At 40.4% G+C, this 21,372-nt stretch overlaps 3 protein-coding genes across 7 annotated transcripts; 2 read left to right on the top strand and 1 right to left on the bottom strand.

Moving 5' to 3' along the window:
- Positions 1-415: 415 nt before the first annotated feature.
- Positions 416-5,900, top strand: rnf8 (ring finger protein 8, E3 ubiquitin protein ligase). 2 transcript variants are annotated; one of them, XM_058086007.2, is made up of 9 exons: positions 416-662; positions 1,580-1,708; positions 2,227-2,672; positions 2,870-3,077; positions 3,808-3,870; positions 3,993-4,079; positions 4,148-4,255; positions 4,347-4,551; positions 5,680-5,900. In XM_058086007.2, exons 1-9 carry the CDS (start codon positions 540-542, stop codon positions 5,763-5,765), a joined length of 1,455 nt encoding a protein of 484 aa, XP_057941990.2. In that variant the 5' UTR covers positions 416-539; the 3' UTR covers positions 5,766-5,900. The 2 variants fall into 2 exon arrangements, with proteins under 2 accessions (XP_057941990.2, XP_057941982.2); XM_058085999.2 differs by having other exon boundaries at positions 417-662; positions 3,990-4,079.
- Positions 5,901-6,179: 279 nt separating this feature from the next.
- drc5 (dynein regulatory complex subunit 5) lies at positions 6,180-9,971 on the top strand. Of its 3 annotated transcripts, XM_058085977.2 has the most exons (7): positions 6,180-6,203; positions 6,410-6,469; positions 6,691-6,858; positions 6,937-7,505; positions 7,570-8,019; positions 8,773-8,934; positions 9,326-9,971. In XM_058085977.2, exons 3-7 carry the CDS (start codon positions 6,711-6,713, stop codon positions 9,524-9,526), a joined length of 1,530 nt encoding a protein of 509 aa, XP_057941960.2. In that variant the 5' UTR covers positions 6,180-6,203; positions 6,410-6,469; positions 6,691-6,710; the 3' UTR covers positions 9,527-9,971. The 3 variants fall into 3 exon arrangements, with proteins under 3 accessions (XP_057941960.2, XP_078650687.1, XP_078650686.1); XM_078794561.1 differs by lacking the exon at positions 6,180-6,203 and having other exon boundaries at positions 6,441-6,451; XM_078794560.1 differs by lacking the exons at positions 6,180-6,203; positions 6,410-6,469 and having other exon boundaries at positions 6,488-6,858.
- Positions 9,972-14,075: 4,104 nt separating this feature from the next.
- Positions 14,076-20,481, bottom strand: tmem151ba (transmembrane protein 151Ba). 2 transcript variants are annotated; one of them, XM_058085966.2, is made up of 2 exons: positions 20,037-20,481; positions 14,076-15,666 (listed from the first exon to the last, which is right to left on the bottom strand). In XM_058085966.2, the coding sequence occupies exons 1-2, from the start codon at positions 20,124-20,126 to the stop codon at positions 14,224-14,226; spliced, it is 1,533 nt and encodes a 510-aa protein (XP_057941949.2). In that variant the 5' UTR covers positions 20,127-20,481; the 3' UTR covers positions 14,076-14,223. The 2 variants fall into 2 exon arrangements, with proteins under 2 accessions (XP_057941949.2, XP_078650695.1); XM_078794569.1 differs by having other exon boundaries at positions 14,076-15,663.
- Positions 20,482-21,372: the final 891 nt, after the last annotated feature.

Here is a 21,372-nt window from a genome sequence, read left to right as displayed (position 1 = left end):
ATTCTCAGTTCTCGGGATGCGCGCGATTTGATAGACTGCGCAGCCCGTTCGGGCGGCAAAGGAAGTTTTCCATAATTGTGGTTGAAATCGTGCAGTTCCACAATTACACGTACTATGCCTTTATTGTTATTGACTATTTACGTTCAATAAGAAAAAAAAGGTAGCGAAGAAGAGGAAGCGGATAAATATTACGATCGTCATTTCCTGTAATTACGACTGTAATCAATTTGGAATGGCGCAACACTGTAAAAATTCCCACTCTCACGATCTATACATGCATTAGTATATATGACGCATTTGAGACATAGAACGTGAAATGTTTTTTTAAATAATTTTTTTAATAATATTTTTTGTAATAAACTATCAAGGCACATCCGATTGAAATGTCTTTATTTTGAAAATACTCCTACATTTTCCGGTGCAGTAAATGTCCATCTACACAGCTGTGTCAAGTCAACCCATCCTTACTATGGCAGCAGTAGTTAGAACGTGCTAACAGTAAGTTGCAACAACGGTAGTCTCCACCACAATGGCATAAAATGGATAAAGTTACATCTGGCTGTTCTGCGGCTGATGAAGATGAAAGCTTGGACACAGAGGTTATATGTTTGAGGAGAGTCGGGAGGAATTCTGACTGGCTTCGCTTGTTCGAAAACACAGAGGTACACTTTGCTAGCTTGCTTTAGCTAGCTAGCTAGCTAGCTGATCAAAACAACCTGCTGTTAATGTGTCTATGTTTATATTAGGTTGCCCTACACACACTGAAAATTGTATTTTTGCTCTATAAATATATACAATTAATTACAATAAGAATACATAAAAAATACTATTAAATACAACACAGAATGGAAAATATTTTTTCACACAAAAATGCTTCAAATTCAGCACTCGAAAACATCCTCCACTCAACAACACACTGTTATGTTTATAAATGTAAAACATTTAACAACCAAATAAGTACTACTGTTACTCAAATACAACAAGCTGAGATATTAGACAATATTAAGGATGGAAAGATAGCAGAAGATAGTGCCCCTTAAATTGCATTTGAAATACGATATATCATAAATTATTATTATAAATTAAAACACAAACGCAACAGCAGCTAGCCTATCACATGCATCCCATAAAAAACTCAAAAACTCACCTCTTTAAATCTGTTTTTAATGTCTAACTTTTTACACCTGACTGCTGTGCCCCGCTTTTAATCCTGTTTTAGCTGTGTATTAACGAATGAATGTTGTATTTTAATGTATCTTTTACTCTGTTTACTTGCTTTTATTCAACTCCATTCTTCTGTAAAGTGTCTTTGAGTATTTTGAAAAGCGCTATACAAATAAAATGTATTATTATTATTATAAGTGATGACATTGCTCCGTACCGTTATCATCTCTTCTTTCTAAATTGTGCATCCGATGCCTTGTGCCATGTCTTATGCCATTTTCAAGTAGGATTAGTCCTTCCCCTCACACCCTTTTTGGAATTACCCATGTGCATTATGTCTAGAATTGCCACTGGTTGCATTAATATTAATTAAGTGTTTTGTTTTAAAAGTAACTGGTGTCATTTTTGTCTTCAGGTCACCGTTGGCCGTGGCTTTGATGTGACCTATCAGCTCTTGTCTCCTAGTTACCCTTTAATGATATCCAGGCTGCACTGCACTTTCACTCAAAGGGAAGATGGACACTGGACAGTCACGGACAAGAAGGTATTTTAGTAGTAGGAATGTGTTTTAATAGAGACCCAGAATTGGATTTGTATCTTATGTTCCATTTGGGTTACTGAACTTCCTGGTACGCAGGCAGACCCATTGTGTGATGAGTCAAATCTCATGCTGAGTACCGGACCGTCGCAGTTTTGCTTATTCTGCACTTTTGGCTTTTACATGTCAAGCGAGTCGATTGCATGAATGGGTTTAGTTTGGTTTTTATGCCGGATGCCGTTTATGACACAACCCTGGCCGGGAAACAAATGCGAGGCAGAAGAGTGCACCGTTACACCACCAGGGATGGCAACTGGAAATAGTACAGTGGCGCACAAGTGCAAGACTTATTGGTAGAAAGGAAGACCAAAGAGCAAAAGGATGAAAGCTGATGTGAAAGAAGAAAACAGGGTGATGGAAGAGCATGACTCTCTGTGGTGACCCCACCTGAGGCATAGTAGGCAAACAAAGCCATGTTTTTTTATCCTACATGAAGTATATCTCTTCTCTTTGTGATCATGCAGTCTCTGAATGGCGTTTGGGTGAATGGCTGCCGTATCCCCACCGAAGAGGCCCACCCTCTGAAGCTCGGAGACTCCATACAACTCGGCGTGCCTGTCGGGTCCTATATGGAGTACGACTTCACGCTTGTGCAGCGGCCTCTCAGAGAAGTGAGGCAAAACTTGGCAAAGAGACCCAACGGGGGCACAAAAGTAGCCCACATAGCCAAGAAACCCAAGAGGAAATTGGCCCCGGAAGAAGTGGAGCCGTCCACGTCAAAGTCCAAACTGTACCGCTGCTTGTCCGCAGACACGTCATTGGCTCAGTCGTGCCCTCTGCCTCCAGTCGTGCACGACCAACACCGTGATCACCCCCAGCTAAAGCAGACCACTCCCCGTCGACACATGGAAGAAACCATACTGAACTGTGGTGCTTCAGGTGCCCCCTGTGACTTAGACAACTTGCAGACGTACGTTTTCATTACAACCTTGTCCTATTTTTGCTGTGTGTAAAAACACAGACAAAATAAACGCTCTTTGACAAGCCAGTATCGCTAAATCTCAGTATGAGATTAAGGGGCTACTGTTAAGAATAACTAAGCATGTACTTTTTAGTACATGGTCACAGTACTACAACAACAAAAGAATCTGCTCCCCCTTCTCGCAGGTTCAGCCAAAACATCTTGATGCTGAGCGAGCAGGTGGATACCACCGAACGACAAGTCGCCATGCTGGAGGGTGGACCGCAATCGAGTGACCCGCTCATAGAGGAGCAGGTCAAAGAAATGCTACGGCCTTTGAAGGCCCTCTGTGTCAAGATGCAACAAATGAAGACATTGGAGCGATCATTCCGTGCAACTGTGCAGCAGCCAGAGGTGAGAGAACATGCATCCATTTTCAACTGTCTACGGGCGACAGGCGGGGTACACCCTGGAATGGTCGCCAGCCAATCACAGGGCACATATAGACAAACAACCATTCACACTCACATTCATACCTATGGACAATTTGGAGTCGCTGATTAACCTAGCATGTTTTTGGAATGTGGGAGGAAACCGGAGTACCCGGAGAAAACCCACGCATGCACGGGGAGAACATGCAAACTCCACACAGAGATGGCCGAGGGTGGGATTGAACAATAAAAAAAATGTGACAGTAATAATATAATTTTTACTATATTAAACTCTTCTGCACTCTGTGTGTATGCTAGCGGCCCCGCCTCCACCCACTGCGACAAAGAGGCTCTATAACTGAGAAAAGGGCTCATTCCCAGCTGAGAACATGCATTGCTGAAATGTACTTTCATTGTAGTTTATTCACAAAAATGTAAAAATACAGACACATTTCACATTTCTCAATAACTTTGTGAGTTTACAAAATACTCAACAATAAAAACAAAAACATGAATGCAATATTTGTACAAAAGAATACAGTAATGAGAAATGAGTAATGAGATGAGCCCACAGCAATAGCAATATGATATACAGTATCATGGCCTCAGTGCTACAGTCATTTTTAGTTAGTTTTTTTTTATATTACAATCTGAAAAAGTACATCTTCTTGTGTATTATCAGTATTTATTGTGCTTCTATTGTGTATTTAAAGGCTCTGAAAACACAGCAGCAAGAGGAGCTGATGAAAAAACAATTGGAAGAAGCCTTGCAGGAGGTAAACACCAAACAATAACATGACGCAAGCTGAGCACACATAAACACGTACCTAATACCTAGTACACCTACGCCTAAGTGTATTGTTGAATTTATGTTTGCCAACTCTACACCCATCAGCAGAAGAAAGTCATAGATGAACTCGCTCACTCTCGGAAAAGCTTTGAGGAAATTATTCTGGCCAAAAACAAAGAACTCGAAGTAACAAAGGTGAGTCGTCACTGCAGCTTTCAATATGACCTTCCATCCGTGCCGCCTCATTCCATGTTTCTTGTTAGGAGGAGAAGGAAAAGGCCAGGGCCCAGAAGGAGGAAGTGGTCACACAAGTGACGGAGGTCCTGGAAAACGAGCTTCAGTGCATCATCTGCTCTGAGCTCTTTGTGGAGGTGCGAGTCGCCGGCACCTCGACGCGTCTTTTGAGTGTGCGAGTCAAAGAGAGTCCTAAACACTGAGATGTTTCTCCATTGGCGTTTGTAGGCCGTCATCCTGAACTGTGCTCACAGCTTCTGCTGTTACTGCATCAAGCAGTGGTGTAAGAAGAAAAAAGAGTGTCCCATCTGCCGAAGGGCCATCAAGTCTCAAACCCGATGTCTGGCGCTGGACAACTGCATCAACAGCATGGTGGAGAACCTGAGCTTGGACATGAAGGCCAGGCGCAAGATGCTGGTCGCCGAGAGGAAAGGTGCTTTAAGATTTCAGCCCAACAACTCTTTTTGGTGTCTGGGGGCAATTATCTTGAAACCGACCAAATATTTTAGGGGAAAATATTTAACATTTATAATCACATTTTTTCAATGACTATATGAAGTAGACGTTGAAAAACTGTATTTAAAATAGCTAGGTAATTGTGTCTTGCCATGAAGCGTGGTGGTAACGTGAAAAAGTTCTCCCACCAGCGGGGGGAGCTGCAGTTCATTCATTCATTCATTCATTTTCTACCGCTTTTCCTCACGAGGGTCGCTGGGGTGCTGGAGCCTATCCCAGCTGTCTTCGGGCGAAAGGCGGGGTACACCCTGGACTGATCGCCAGCCAATCACAGGGCACATATAGACAAACAACCATTCACACTCACATTCATACCTATGGACAATTTGGAGTCAATTAACCCAGCATGTTTTTGGAATGTGGGAGGAAACCGGAGTACCCGGAGAAAACCCACGCATTCATGGTGACAACTGACGGTGGAATTGAACCCTGGTCTCCTAGCTGTGAGGTCTGCGCGTTAACCACTAAAACCCCTGTGCTGAGCTGCAGTTCAGTAAAAAAAAAAAAATAATAATAATAATTTCAACATTGGCTGCACGGCGGTCAAGTGGTTAGCGTGCAGACCTCACAGCTACGAGACCCGAGTTCAATCCCGGCCATCTCTGTGTGGAGTTTGCATGTTCTCCCCGTGCATGCGTGGGTTTTCTCCCACATTCCAAAAAAAAACATGCTAGGTTAATTGGCGACTCCATAGGTATGAATGTGAGTGTGAATGGTTGTTTGTCTATATGTGCCCTGTGATTGGCTGGCCACCAGTCCAGGGTGTACCCCGCCTCACGCCCGAAGACAGCTGTGGTATATAAGATAAGTGGTAGAAAATGAATTTCAACATGTACTGTGGCAGAGCAGGATCACCTCCCATAGAAAACTGTTTAAAAGTTTATAGACACTAATATGTTATATTAAAGTTTCACTTATAGTATTCAGGGTTCTCTAATGCAAGAAGTATGGAATTTGATATGATAAATAGTATGAACAATGGAAACTTATAACTTATAATTAAAAAAATAACTATATCAAATAAATTCTTCTGTTGACTTGCCAGCTGCCGAGTCTGGACATGCGATTACGATCCAAGATGAGGACAACAGCAGCAGAAACCGAAGCAGCAGCAGCAGCAGAGACGATTGACACCCCCAGCAGTCCTCCTGACACAACGTCTCCCTTAAGTCATTTCTCAGGTTTTTTTTTCTGTAGGAGGCAGGAAGAAGAACTTATCCTTGTCATGTTCCCCCCGGTGTATCTCTGGGACCCTGAGAAACGAGTCTGTTTTTGTTTTTTTTTTGTTTGTTTTCCAACATTTAAGAATAAAAGTTGTTTCTGTGCATATGCTGGACATGCTTCTGGTGGAGCTGTTGGACTCAATAGTTAATGTTGTTTTTGTATGATATCACAAAGACTATTGTTTTTTGCAGCCGATTTACTGCGTAAGTGGTTTAGGGCTTCCGGTTGGTGCATTTCCTTCACAGTCCTGCAGGTGGCAGCATTTTTAGTTCACTTTGTGGCTTTTCGTTGACTGGCGTTCGGTTGCTATGGAAATAAGAGTATCAACGGGACGATTCGTTGCAGGTATGACCTCCTGATTATTTTTCAAATATAAATTATTTACCAAGAGTCGAACCACAGCTTACCTTTGCAACAGCCACTGTAATTGATCACATTATATTAAGTTACCCTGCATCAATTATTGTAATAGAATGCATGAAATATTAAAAACAAATGAAGGCAACAAGAAAAAATATGTGTTAAAAATGTGGGTTTTTTTTCATTTACAGAAAGGATTTACAAAGAAACGAGACAAACTACTCCAAAAAAAGGTGTGCCAAGACTGGACTGTGAGTAAAGTGTGATTGTCACATTTAAGTCATGTAGTTTTAATGCACTTCAACCAATTTCAATAAGCACCTTTTCACTTTGTCATGAATTTAATCCATTTTGGAGTACAATTGTACCATAGAATTGTGGAAATTAGCAAGAATTCCTGTCATAATTGAATTGAATTCCAATTTGATTAACATTAGCTTCATGAGATTTCTGTTTTTTGTTAATGTTACAGAAAAAGTCCTCAATGTCAATATGTCCAGACACACTGGATGCCAAAGCACCCTGGTTGCAGACAGCAGGAGACTGAGGAGGATCATCGCTGAGAATCCAAACTGGTCCTTGGGCCTTATTCCCTACTTATCAAACCTATGCTTGGATTGCATTGTGAAAAACTTTGAGGGTATGCTGTTCTTTTTTTTCCACCTAATTTGATTGGGCCCTCTAAATGCCCTCATTTGAAGCCCTCTGTGTCTGGCAGGAACCCCCATCTATGAGGAGCTCGGACCCAGCCAGAAAGACTTTGTGCAGGAGAGACTGTCACCATCACTGCCCCTCCCTGTGACCGCCAACTTGATCGGCGACGGCGTCTACTGGAGACGATGCTGTGAGCAGCGGTGGGACATTTGTGACGTGTCTCATTACGGCCACAGCTGGAAGCGGATGTTCTTCGAGAGGCACCTGGAAAATATTATCGAGCGTTTCATTCCAGAGACGACCCACACCAGGACGGTTACAGAGTTCATCCCTCTGTGCGAGAGGTACGTGAAGAGGCTGGACATCTCCCAGATGCTACCACCTGTCAAAGAATCCAAGCCGGGAAAACACGGAGAGGAAGTGGACTTGCTGAGCGAACCCGACTCGGATGCTGCTCTCATGGAACACTTTGACTTCCGTCATCTTCTGGACAAGCTGGGAAGCCTGGAGGAGTTCCACTTGACCTACTGGGTCAAACAGTGTGGAATGAACTTCGAATGGAGGATGTTCGAGATGGCGGAACGGGACTGTGAGACTCTTTCCATGGCGCTTGAATCCTGCAAGACCTTGAAGGTGAGAGACTTTTCTTACATGAGGCGTTCAAAGACCTCACATTGATAGTTTGATGTTTTTCTAGGTCTTACGACTCTATGAAAGCCACATTGACGATCATAAGTGCAAGATGCTGGTCTGCTACCTTGTGAACCACCCCTCCCTGACGGAGCTCAACCTTTCACATAACATCATCGGCGACAGGGGGGCCAAGGCGGTCGGCAAGCTGCTTCAATCCAGCAAACTGGAAATCCTCAACCTGAGCGACAACCTCATTCAAGACTCGGGAGCCGGCTCCATCGCTGCCGCCCTGTCCAAAAACTGTCCTCTTTTGTCCCTCAACCTGCGCATCAACCGCGTGGGCGATGACGGCGGTCAGGCCATCGGCGCGGCCTTGCTGAACAACACGACCTTGCGCCACCTGCACCTGGGGGCCAACATGATGACCGCGCCCACTGCCGTCACGCTATCGGAGGCACTGGCGAAAAATCGAACCCTGAAGAGCATCAACCTCTCCTGCAACAAACTGGGTGTGGTGAGTCAATCTCGAAATTGTAGCCCTCCTGTAACCCCCCCCCCCACAAATAGATTGCAACCCCTAATTTAAACCCTTCAGTAGAACAATTTAGAAATACATTTTACTCACCATGAAATGTTGCTTCAGCCCTTCTTCAGCCCAGTCTTTTCTTGTAGGAGATGGAACTTAAAATGGAAAGATTAATGTTGAGAAAAATGATGTTACCAAGCTAATTTTTATTAAGTCATGGCAACTTGAATTTTGTTTGAAGCTTACCAACAATAAAATTTGAGTGTATATGACATTCAAAATTAAATTCATGTAATAGCCAACATTATTATTTGAAAAATAAAGTTAGCAACTTAGAAAGTTGATCTAAATCAATTAATTTTTAACATTTTTTACATTGCATTTATGAATTAAATCAAGTGGTGATACTCCAAATTACTTTTTAGAGTGTAGTATATTTTCTGTTGCTGCACAAAAAAGGTCTGCAATGTTACTTCTAATTGAGGCACATCTTTAAAATAACAAATACGGCATTTAACCACTTTTTCCCCCAGAATATCCCAACATTTTCCTGCTGATTTTTCCCCTTTTTGGGTTAAAGTGATCACCTGAAGACCGCACATATTTGATGTCATCATGAAGTCTTATTTCAGAGCGAAACTCGTCAAACAGGGCGGCCATTTTTGTCTTAATGATGCAACAACATGCAGTAGACACACATATACAAATACTTTGTTCCCCCTTCTCTGTATGCGTGTACAGGATGGAGGAAAAGCTCTAGAGGAGGCCATATCCCAAAACAGTTCCTTAACAGAATGCGATATCCGACTGACTGAGATCGACGAGCAGAGCGCCGCCATCATCAACAAGGCAGTTTGGACCAATGAGAGATCAGAAGGAAAGAAAGAAACACAAGATATTGAGGTACAGTGGATATACTCCCGTTTATTCTCCGCTACCTGCTTTGCCTTACAGTTTGTACACCTTTTTTTGTAGTTTTTGTCCATGTTGTAGATTTTAATTCATCAGTTTGGTCATAAGCAATGAAAATTGTATACAAATACTTTATACTAAGCCACTAAGTCATTTTGCTATTTCTGACTCTGCATAGTGTAATTAACTGTAAACTGTAGACATGAGAGCAACAGGATGACAAGTTATATCATTGAAAATTTGGACATTTACCAAAGAATTCAATACAGTAAATATATACACAAACATAATAATGGTGCAGTTCCCCTTTAAGTCATCACTTCATTTAAGCCTAGTAGCCACAATTTACTATCCTCCTTTTGTTTTTGTTTTTCTGCTGTAGGAACCAAATCACTTTCCTGACAGTCCTCATCAGGGTACACAACATCAAGACACAGACGAAGAAGAAGAAGAAGAAGAAGAAGTAGTCCAAGAAGACGCAGTAGTTCAAGAAGAAGAAGAAGTAGTAGTTCAAGAAGCAGAAGTTCAAGAAGGAGAAAAAGAAGAGGAGGAGGAAGAAGAAGAAACTGCAGTTAATGCTTAAAAAATAATGGATGGCTCCATAAAGGGTTAGTGCTTTATGAATCTATGAGTTTCTTTTATATCAAAAATGTTTTGGTCTAGCTGATTGCAGATGGAGGCTCGACTGTCAAGTATCGTCAAATCCAAAATCATTTTACTTCATGTTCTCGAGGTACAAAACTTGGGCTACATAGTATAACTCAAGAGTGGTCAGCATACAGCTTGCACAGTCGTGTATACTTAACATCCTTAAATAAATAAGTAAAAAATAATTTTTAAAAATAAATGACTAAAAATAAATAATAAATAAGTAAAAAATAAATTAAAAAAATAAATAAGTAAAAATAAATAATAAATAAGTACAAAATAATTTCTAAAAATAAATAACTAAAAATAAGTAATAAGTTAAAAAAATAATTGTAAAAAATAAATAACTAAAAATAAATAATAAATAAGTAAAAAATATATTTTTTAAATACATAACTAAAAATAAAAAATAAATAAAATATTTTTAAAAATACATAACTAAAAATAAAAAATAAATAAGTAAAAAATAATTTTAAAAAATAAATAACTAAAAATAAATAATAAATAAGTTAAAAAAAAAATTTAATAAATAACTAAAAATATATAATAAGTAAAAAATATTTTTTAAAATAAATAACTAAAAATAAATAATAAATAAGTAAAAAATATTTTTTAAAAATAAGTAATAAATAAGTAAAAAATAATTTCTAAAAATAAATAACAAAAAATAAGTAATAAATAAGTAAAAAAATAATTTTGAAAAATAAATAACTACAAATAAATAATAAATAAGTAAAAATGTTTTTTAAAAATACATAACTAAAAATAAAAAATAAATGAGTAAAAAATATTTTTTAAAAATAAATAACTAAAAATAAATAATAAATAAGTAAAAATATTTTTTTAATAAATAACTAAAAATAAATAATAAATAAGTAAAACATATATTTTTAAAATAAATAACTAAAAATAAATAATAAATAAGTAAAAAAATATTTTTTACAAATAAATAATAAATAAGTAAAAATAATTAAAAAAAATAAATAACTAAAAAATAAATAAAATAACTCATTAATCAACTCATTAACTCATCATAACACATTGCTATTATTCTCTAAATAGCTGTAATAAAGTGTGCACACCTTACAGTGTACATGCACAAATGTACAATGCATTTTCCCAAAGGGAGGGGCTCCATGCTGTGCTTCAGAATGTCACCGTACATTTTGAAATTCATGAATCGCAACTCCCCGGCACCGGCAGCACTCATGCAGCCCCAGAACATGATGCTACAGGCACAATTATCTCGGTACTCACACGTGTTTCCAGCTATTTAGACTATAATGGAGTGGTGTGTTGAATAACAAGCTGTACACTGACTTCTCCAAAGATTTTGGATATATCCACGTTATTGTACCTTGGTTGCTGAAATGTGCTAAATTGTAACATCATGTACGTTTTCCAGCCAAATTTATTCCTGTTTTATCATAGGTTAATAAGGATACTCCACACTGAATGAGCTTCTACTTTAGAACTAACTTCATTTTAAAGGCGCTGTCCTACTGCATATCTGTCTCGAAAGTTGCAGTACTCCTGATTTTCCTGAACATACACGGACATCCACTCCACAGTAGAGACGAGTGTTCTTTCAGCTCTTTAAAAAGCCATCTTCTGGTATTATTACATGTGACACTATCAGCAGTCAACGCAGGCCTCTGCCTATTTTCAGCGTCTTTGAGAGCCAGCTCTCCGCTTGTCTGTCTGATATGCATCAGCAGCTGGAGCAGCAGAAGCAGCATCCAGCTATACCGCGGCTAAATTACACCAAATCCATGATTGTATTCAAAACCACTTAAAGGAGACATGACGTACTACATTTGAAATCGAGGACGAGATGTTTGTTCGTCGGTAACAGCAACAGTTTTTAAGCACTTCCTTAGAGAGGTAGTTGCAAAAGAAATAGTATTAAAAAGTAATGCTTGAAAATAAACTAGTTTATTATTTCTTGGTTAGTATTTGTACAAAATGACAGTTTACAGTCAGTGTGAAAGCCTTGAGGAAATGCTGGTAGTGCATGTGTCCTTTAGCACTCCTCCGCTGAATTATTAATAATCCGTGTTGCTATATTTACCTAGCCAGGAAGTATAATGTCATCGCAAACCGATAGTTCAGCATCTTTATCAGGCAGCTCTTTAAAAATGTCTACTACACAAGACATATCAATGCCTGAAATGTAGGCCATATTTTTTCAACTTTTTTCATTCATGTCATTATTTCATAATGCAAACTGAAAGGTTTTCTTCGTATTTGTACAGCTAAACCTCTAAGCAGGACTGAATATCCACAATCAATTTTTAAAATATATATTAGTTTCCTTACATTGGGGGCTCGCCACAAATGAATTTGGACTGCCACAGATAAATTTGGCACCTCCCGCTGACTCTCATTCACATTATAATGGGACTGTTTGTTGTTACAACTCTGTACAATGGCATCCTAGCCTCTTCAATAATATAATGTTACAGAAAGCCTGTGTAATGTCTAGTTTGAGCTAGCGCTAGCTAGCTGTGCAATATGTTTTTATGCTCTGCTTAATGAATTAATTAATTTGACTGGAAAAAGATGGAGGATTATATACCCAAATTCACCAGGAGGCGATCAGAACGTTTCCTAGAGAAAGCATAAGCATGCACTTATTATACAAATTAAAGGTAAGCACACAAATATTTTTCAGTTTATGAAAAGTGGTATCAAAATATGTGAAGTAGTCCCCTTTTTTTGGTTATCCTCTTAAAGGTGTCATTAAAATGTTTTAAAATTACTTTTCCACCACTGGTTGAATTTCAGTCTAAAAACAATATGCGTTCAAAAGAGTAATACATTACAAAAATGCCTCCTGGAAACAAAATACTTATAATACATATGACTCTGTGCTGTCGCCTGTCCATTGCCGTGTACTATACGTGTTCCACATGTGTGGATGAAGACCACTGTGGAACACATACGCAACAATGTACAGGTGAATTTGACAATATGCTTGGACATTTTGGGTTATTCTTTGGCTTTTTTGTGACATTTTTATTCCCCCAAAAAGAAGACTGTACGAGTACTAGACTCACATTTAAATACATTTTAATACGAAGAGTGGTTAACTTGCCGGTAAAAATGTAACGTTAAAAAATTCCCTGTACATTTATTAAAGGTTGAACTATGGCAGCAGAGGGAAAGAACAGATTATATATCGATGTTCCACAGTATTCCCTGTGAAAAATCGAAACGGTAGGACTGGTAGTTTTTTCTTTACAACACAGTGTTACACCCGCAAACGTAATAACTGCCCACAAACGTAATAAACCACAAACGTCATACAAATCTGCAGCTTTGAATGCAAATGTAATAAATTTCCCACAAACGTAATAAAATTTGCCCACTGCAAACGTAATACTGAATTTCCCTACAAATGTAATAACTATTACATTTGCAGGAAATTATTACATTTTGTTTTTGGCCGTACATGTGCGTTTTAGTTACAGTATATTATTGTATGTGTGATTTTGTGTGTATATGGGGAAGAAATAAATAAAAATGGAAATAAATAAATCAAAAGAAATAATAAAATATAATCATAACAATAATAATTTAATTATGTTACCTTTTAAATTAAAAAATACATTATAATTTCATAATTAAAGATTCCTTCAATGCAGGGGTCTCAAACTAGTGTCCTGCGGGCCACATTTGGCCCGCGGGCCGCGTGTTTTGCCTTGATATGAAAGTTTAATGTTAGTGCGGCCCGCGCAAGTTTGATATGGATGCTGTATGGTATCATGTACCCAGAAAAAATTATTACGTTTGATTTATGTTCATGTTAAAGGTTAAATAACTGTTAATAGTTATCCTCCCTATCCGTGTGGAAGTGGTAAGTTTTTGGCTATTTAAGTTTAAAGGAAATAATTTGAAGGCTACCGTTTAGGTCGCTAGCGCTCTAGTTTGCGAGTTAGCATTTATTGATTTATTACTGATTATTCTTGATTTGTCTATTTATTTTTCATCTTATTTTGTGTAGAAAAATAAAAAGTAAGATATTTGAGAACAGTGGAATGTTTTATCAGAGCTTTTCTTGTAGAAAATTGGAACCAAAGCAAAGTTTTTTTTATTTTTTTTGTTTTTAATAAATGCGTTTTTTTTTTGTTGTAAAACCTGATGCGGCCCAGTCTCACCCAGACCTGATCTCCAGTGGACCCCCAAGTAAATTGAGTTTGAGACCCCTGCTTTAATGTATTCAAATGATACTCTTTGAATAATATTTTTTCCACAAAAATAAAGAAAAAAAAAATTATCTTGTTAAAATCTTCTCCCTCATTAAAAGAAGAAAGAACAAAGATGATTATTTTGTCTCATATTACATTTGTGGGAAGTTATTACATTTACAGATTTTCACTTTCCCACATATGTAAAATTCAGTATTATGTTTGCAAATAGTAGTAGGCAAATTTTATTACGTTTGTGGGATTATTACATTCAAAGCTGCAGATTTGTATTACGTTTGCGGGTGTAACACACAGTGTTGATAAAAGAACTTTAAAGGTATTGAAAGCCACAATGTATTCTGTGCAACAATCACATCATATTTGCGTCCCCTCACTCTCTCGTTTTGAGGTCTGTCTCATCCAACATGTCCACGATCAAAAATCACAGAGATGTTTCCACACAGGATCCGTTCCTGTGCAGAGAGCGATGATCGTGGTTGAGGCAGCCTTCATTGTTATGTACAATGAGTACGGGAAAGTAGAGCGCGTCTTGGTAAGCCGGAGGGCTCTCCGCCGTGTCCGGCTGGCCTGACAGGCAGCGCGTGCTCTCCGTGGGCCGGCTGGGCTCGTCCAGGCTCCCGCTGCTCCTCCACGGGCAGCTCCGCCTGGAGCCGTAGAGCCGCCCCAACGAGAAGCGGCTGGCGCTGAATGGGAGGCGAGGGCTCGCCGTGTTGCAGATGCTCAGTGCGCTGCGTGAGAAAATGGAGGAGCTGCTGATGGCGCGCTGGCACCGCTGGCAGTTCTGTCTGTAGCTGCCGTAGCGCCGGCAAACCGAGTAGTTATTGCAGCTGCCCGAGATCTGAGCCAAGTCCATGAGAACCGCTTCGGAGTAGCTGGGGACCAGTTGTTGGTTGGAGCGGATGTGCCACTCCAGCTCCGTGCTGTCGATGGTGTTGACGCGTGGGATGTGTCTGCAGTAAGGACGCTCCTCCGAAGGCGTCACCGGCACATAGTCGAAGCCGAAGAGCTTCTCCACGTGGTAGTGGACGCATGCGGTTCGGTACTCGCTCAGCACCCGTAAAGGCCAGGACAGAGTCAAAGCGGCTGCTGCCCAGAAGGTGGAATGTCCTGCATACCATGGAAGGTGATCCGGATCTGAGAAGGCAATCATGTATTCCTTAAAGTCTACATTCTTCAGGTGCATCCCTTCACGGGCCTCCATGTAGTCATCCAAACCTTCATTCTCTGTGAAGAACCTGGCCCTCTGGGTCAGGTAAGAGTTCTCCGATTCCACGTTAGCAAAGCTGAAGCACTTTGTGAACCTTAGCTTAGTCATCGGGAAGCATTCCATGCCCTGCAGGTGCTTGGAGATGTCCTTGACGCCGCAGTTCCCATAGTCGAACTCGGCCTCAGCTACATGCGTGTTGACTCTCTCGTGGTAGACTTGCGTGGTGGTGTACGCGTCGCCGTTACGGTAGCGTGTCACCTGCCGCGTCCTCCTCACGTAGTGGTAGCTGATAGCCTTCCACCAGATGCACGGCGTGGCCTGCTTCATTCTCTGGATGCGCTCGGCTACGTTGTCCACGTCCACTTTGTACTGAAGTTGGCTCCTGGTGTAGCAATGCCAGCACTCCACCAGGTAGACCACGTAGAGCATGACCAGGAACGCCATGGGGATGTAGATGTAGCCATTGGAGCAGGGACTGTCGTGGTACATCATGGACTTGCCCTTGTAGGCGCTGTCGAAGGAGAGGCGTGTCACGGTGGTCATCTGGCACCAAGCCATGGCGCCCACACAGCCGTACATGAGCAGGGACAGCAGCAGACATTTCCAGTGGGTCTCCTGACACAAAGACTTCAGCAGGGACTGTTTCTGAGGCTGCTGCTGCACGCGGAAGAAGAAACAACCACAATCAGGTATTTGATCACACAGCGCTACCGCTAAACTGCCCCAAATCTTAATGTGCTTTGCTTTTTCTTTGGCTTGTTTCTGTCTTTAAATGAAGAGACTTGCATCCGAGTATATGCTGCAATCATCAAAGGGTTAAAAGTTGTGCAACATTTAACAACAATGCAACAAGGGTGAGTAGTTTTGTTTTATTTTGGTTGTATTTACCCTTTAGTATTTTTACTATACCGTGATCAACTTCAATGACAGTTAAGAGAGTTATATTGCGATTTATTATTTCGGGTTATTATCTTATCTGTGGGCGGTACGGTGGTCTAGTGGTTAGACCTCACAGCTAGGAGACCAGGGTTCAATTCCACCCTCAGCCATCTCTGTGTGGAGTTTGCATGTTCTCCCCGTGGTTTTCTCCGGCTAGGTTAATTAGCGACTCCAAATTGTCCATAGGTATGAATGTGAGTGTGAATGGTCGTTTGTCTATATGTGCCCTGTGATTGGCTGGCCACCAGTCCAGGGTGTACCCCGCCTCTCGCCCAAACACAGCTGGGATAGGCTCCAGCACCCCCGCGACCCTCGTGAGGAAAAGCGGTAGAAAATGAATGAATAAATGAAATGCCAAATTCATTATCATACTACCTTCAACAGTCATCAATCTAAATCAGAGGTCTCAAACACGCGGCCCGTGGGCCAAATGTGGCCCACAGGACACTAGTTTGAGGCCCCCGCCTTGATATGAAAGTTTAATGTTAAGTTTGATATAGATGCTGTATGGTATCATGTACCCAGAAAAAATGATTGTTTGATTAATGTTCATGTTAAAGGTTAAATAACTGTTAATAGTTATCCTCCCTATCCGTGTGGAAGTGGTAAGTTTTTGGCTATTTAAGTTTAAAGGAAATAACTTGAAGGCTACCGTTTAGGTCGCTAGCTCTCTAGTTTGCGAGTTAGCATGTGTCTCAAGACCCTGCAGTTGCGCAATATGTTGTAAATAAAAAGAGTATAAATGTGACTATAGTCGTGTTTTGTCATGTCTACAGGGCTCTAATAATGCTTTGTTCATTTTAATCTGAAAAAAATAATTTGTCTACCCACCAACTATATGTGGTTTCTTAAGTTTTTATTATTATTATTATATTTATTTATTTATTACTAATTGATTGATTTTCTTTATTCTTAATTTGTTTATTTATTTTTTATCTTATTTTGTGTAGAAAAATAAAAAGTAAGATATTTGAGAACAGTGGAATGTTTTATCAGAGCTTTTCTTGTAGAAAATTGGAACCAAAGCGAAGTTTTTTAATTTTTTTTGTTTTTAATAAATGTGTTTTATTTATTTATTTTTTGGGGGAAAACCTGATGCGGCCCAGTCTCACCCAGACCCAAGCTCCAGTGGCCCCCCCAAGTAAATAGAGTTTGAGACCCCTGATCTAAATGACAAAAACAAAACAAAACAAAACCACTTCCCCTGTAAACAATAGACAATCTGACCAACATAGCTGAAGCAAAAATATCCGTACGCATCTAAAAATGACTCCAAATCAGCCTGCTCGTGCTTATGAAATATTGAGTAAAATATTCTGTGTTGTAAGTGCTTTGGCATAGTTTATGCATGAGCCGTTCCACATGTCACAGTCTGTACACATCCACCATCATCAAGGCAAAGAATCCCATCGGAGATAAAAGTACAATGCGTGTCTGTCTGCTTTGCACTTTGCATGTGCTGCTATGAAGTCGATGCTCATGTAGTGTGTGCATGCTAATTAAAGGCCATATTCAATGCCAAGCCAGTGAGGAGGGGGGCGGGGGCGGGGGGGGGGGGGGGTGCAAGGCAGCAATGGGACTATAACATAAAGCTGGTGGTGTCTGTCCTTCATCACCTCAGGGAAGAGCGAACCCCCATGCCTGGATCATGACTTAGTCACGCTTTTTTGGGGGAAGCTGCCATGCAAACCTGGCAAGGACTCAAAAGTCCCACGAATAACGTATTTTTTTTTCCTTTCACATTCATGATGCTATGGGTGCAGCTGACACGTTATTGTCAGCCATCGTCTTCTACAGGACAGTGCATAGGTCAAACCCCTTACGTGTGGACACAACAACATGTATTCAATACATCGTGTCAGCAACACTTCCAAGTGACAGGCGAGCATCAATAATACATGTTAGTTCTTCATAGTCCTCACTTCCACCCCACAGAGGTGAAGGAGATTAACACTGAAACTCCCATTGAGATGATTAGCCCACTGCAGAAGAAGTATTTACCGGTATCTATGCATGCGTACAAATATAATCAATACAACATGACACACTTTATGGCTCACGTTACTCTTTTACGGCCTCTGGTGAAGCAGCAGTGGCGGCACTAATAAGCTGTTATTTGCTTTAAGTTGGGCAATATAAATAACCTTAGTTTTGGACCTACACATAGTCGGAAAGTGGCATTTTAATGCAAAAATAATGGTAATAGTTTTATTTCATTTGAACATGCATCAGATTACAATTGAATGCATCCCATAATTAGTTCACAGTTCCACATGTCCAAAAGGAGTAGGAAGAAGCAAAGCTTATTGAATCCTACCCCTCCATCTGGTACTTTTACAATCAGTAACTGTTACATTTGTTCACTTCCTGCTTTCCTAATATAGTTTAAGTTTTTATTTTTCCATTGAATGCATCCCATCAGTTCACAGTTCCACATGTCCAAAAGGAGTAGGAAGAAGCTAAATTTATTAAATCCTACCCCTCCATCTGGTACTTTTACAATCAGTCACTGTTACATTTGTTCACTTCCTGCTTTCCATAATACAGTTTAAGGTTTTTTTTTTGTTTTTTTTTTTAATAATGTACCTCGTACCGAAGTATGAGGTGATATGAGCATCCAATGCCATAATGGGTACCATAGTAAGTGTCAATATAGTGATATATATAGCACATCATGACTGGTTCAAGACTCTTCATCCTTGTATTTAGCAAACATCAACTGCTTGTATTGTTTCTTGAATTGGCTCATCGTTGTGCATTGTTTGATTTCCTTACTCAATCCATTCCATAGTTTGATTCCACATACTGAAATGCTTTTTAACGTAGTCCTAGCATAGAAGTGTTTCAAATGTAGTTCTTCCCTGAGATCATATTTCAAGTATTGGATGACATTTTTAGGTAATTGGTTTTTAGCCTTATGCATTATTTTAGCTGTTTGAAGATGAACTATATCAGCAAGTTGAAGTATTTGTGATTTTAGAAATAAGGAGTTAGTATGTTCTCTGTAGGCGCCATTATGAATTATCCTTACTGGCCTTTTTTTGCAGTACATTTAGCGAGTGATGATTGCTTTTGTAGTTATTAGCCCATATTTCCACACAATAAGTAAGATATGGTAGAACCAGAGAGCAAAATAAGCTGTTAACAGATGGGAAAAGATTTTTAGTGCAAGTCTAAGGACACAAAGAGAGAGAGAAGTGATATTATTTACTATGTGTCGGGTTGAAATTATGTGCTCCCATTTCAAAAGTTATACACTGCTAACAAAAAAAATTAAAGAAGAAATTAAATATCTCAGTATCATGATAATGTATGTAGTACTTCTTTTAGTTTTAATGGAATATTCACAAAATGAGAACAAAATCATGCAATTTTTATCACTTTTTACCACACTTTATGCATCGAATCTCATAAAATAGATACTAAAAATGTTTAGAATCATTTCTAACAGAAATGTCATGTGTGCACCAAATATTGAAATAAAACTTGCACAGAATGAGTAAGAAATACTGCATTTTTATCGACATTTTATCACAAACGCTGTGTGTGTACGGAACACAAATATTTAGAACAAGCTATGAAAATGTGTAAAATTTGAATTTTTTTTACCAGAAATCAGATGTTTGCATCAAAGATCTAAAACATACAGTAAAACAGGCTACTAATATGATTATATATATAATATATAAAACAATATCCCAACATGTGAGGCCAGTGAATGTGACACGCGTGGCCAGTTTGTCTTGACATAATAAGACCAGCTCTGTTACATAAAGAGCGTCTTGTGTAATGGACATGTCACGGTTAGAAGTAGTGGATCAACTTTTATTGACACCCTGTTCAATTCCGCAGTGTTACTAGCAGGGTGGAAGATTACCCAAACACACTTTTGCTCCTGATTAGTATGATTAGATGTGGATTTGATATCAATTTTTTTAATTATCATCTGTGTTTCTTCTATAAATCCTGCTACAGGATCTTATTAGGAAACCACTTTAAATCCACTTGTGATGGAACCACTTAGATCCCTGTAATCTGATCACATTATGATCCATCCTCCATTAGAATACAAACATTAAACACCTCACCTCAGCTCTGGGACTGTTGTCCAAGTCCTCTTCAGGGGCGATACTGGTGGTGGTGCTTTCACTGGCCGCTGCAGCCGATGCTGGGGACATGTTGACAAAAGAAGCCGGACATGGAGCTCCACTCAAGATGGGATGATGATGATGATGAGGAGGAGGAGGAGTAGGGGGGTGCTCCACAACCTAAACACATGGAGAAACCATCTGCGCATCATCTCCAGGAAAACAGCCCAGCCAGAGCAGCCAGAAGGCTTGAAGGAAATCCTCCAGGTTCCAGGTGGGCAGGGCGGACATGCCAGCGGGAAGCGGAGCACCGTGGCACGGGTAAACACGCCGAGAGAGTCGCGATGTCTGGATGCTGAATGAGGAAAAAGAGCGCTTCAGGGGATGCTCGGAAATAACAAAATCCTCCGGGTAGTGGCCATGGCAGCCAGTGATGCCGGGTGGAGAAGACAAAGAAGAAGACAGTGGGGGGGTTGGCACATGTGAGCAGACGTGTCCACGCCACCGTAGCGATAACAAATGCGCGCGTGCACGCGGTTGCGCGTCCACGCTGGAAAGGGGGGGGCGGAGCTGCCACAGCCGAACGAGAACCAAGCCCCTTTATCGCACCTTCCACCTGCAAGTCACCGTCACTCTACAAGACAAATACTAAGTCCATAGTAACATTTGTGGCCAAATACTTCCCCTTTAAATCTTTCCTTCATCCACAATCCCTGTCCTTTCTGTGAGTTCCTGCGGTATAAAAACCGCAGTTCTCCGAACTGGAAAAAAACTCCAAAAACCGCCAACAGCGCACCTACAAAGCTACAGCGACATTGCTAATATTATTATAATTAACATTGTTACAGGCGGCACGGCGGTCGAGTGGTTAGCGCACAGACCTCACAGCTAGGAGACCAGGGTTCAATTCCACCCTCGGCCATCTCTGTGTGGAGTTTGCATGTTCTACCCGTGCATGTGTGGGTTTTCTCCGGGTACTTCGGTTTCCTCCCACATTCCAAAAACATGCTAGGTTAATTGGCCACTCCAAATTGTCCATAGGTATAAATGTGAGTGTGAATGGTTGTTTGTCTATATGTGCCCTGTGATTGGCTGGCCACCAGTCCAGGGTGTACCCCGCCTCTCGCCCCAAGACAGCTGGGATAGGCTCCAGCACCCCCGCGACCCTTGTGAGGAAAAAGCGGTAGAAAATGAATGAATTAACATTGTTACGGACGGCACGGTGGACGAGTGGTTAGCGCACAGACCTCACAGCTAGGAGACCAGGGTTCAATTCCACCCTCGGCCATCTCTGTGTGGAGTTTGCATGTTCTCCCCGTGCATGCGTGGGTTTGAA

This window comes from Doryrhamphus excisus, linkage group LG11, assembly GCF_037039965.1.
Source record: "Doryrhamphus excisus strain RoL-2023G ecotype Guam linkage group LG11, RoL_Dexc_Guam_v1.1, whole genome shotgun sequence".
Classification (NCBI taxonomy): Eukaryota; Metazoa; Chordata; class Actinopteri; order Syngnathiformes; family Syngnathidae; genus Doryrhamphus; species Doryrhamphus excisus.
Note: the sequence above shows the minus strand (reverse complement) of the source record. Positions and strands in the feature narration are given on the sequence as shown.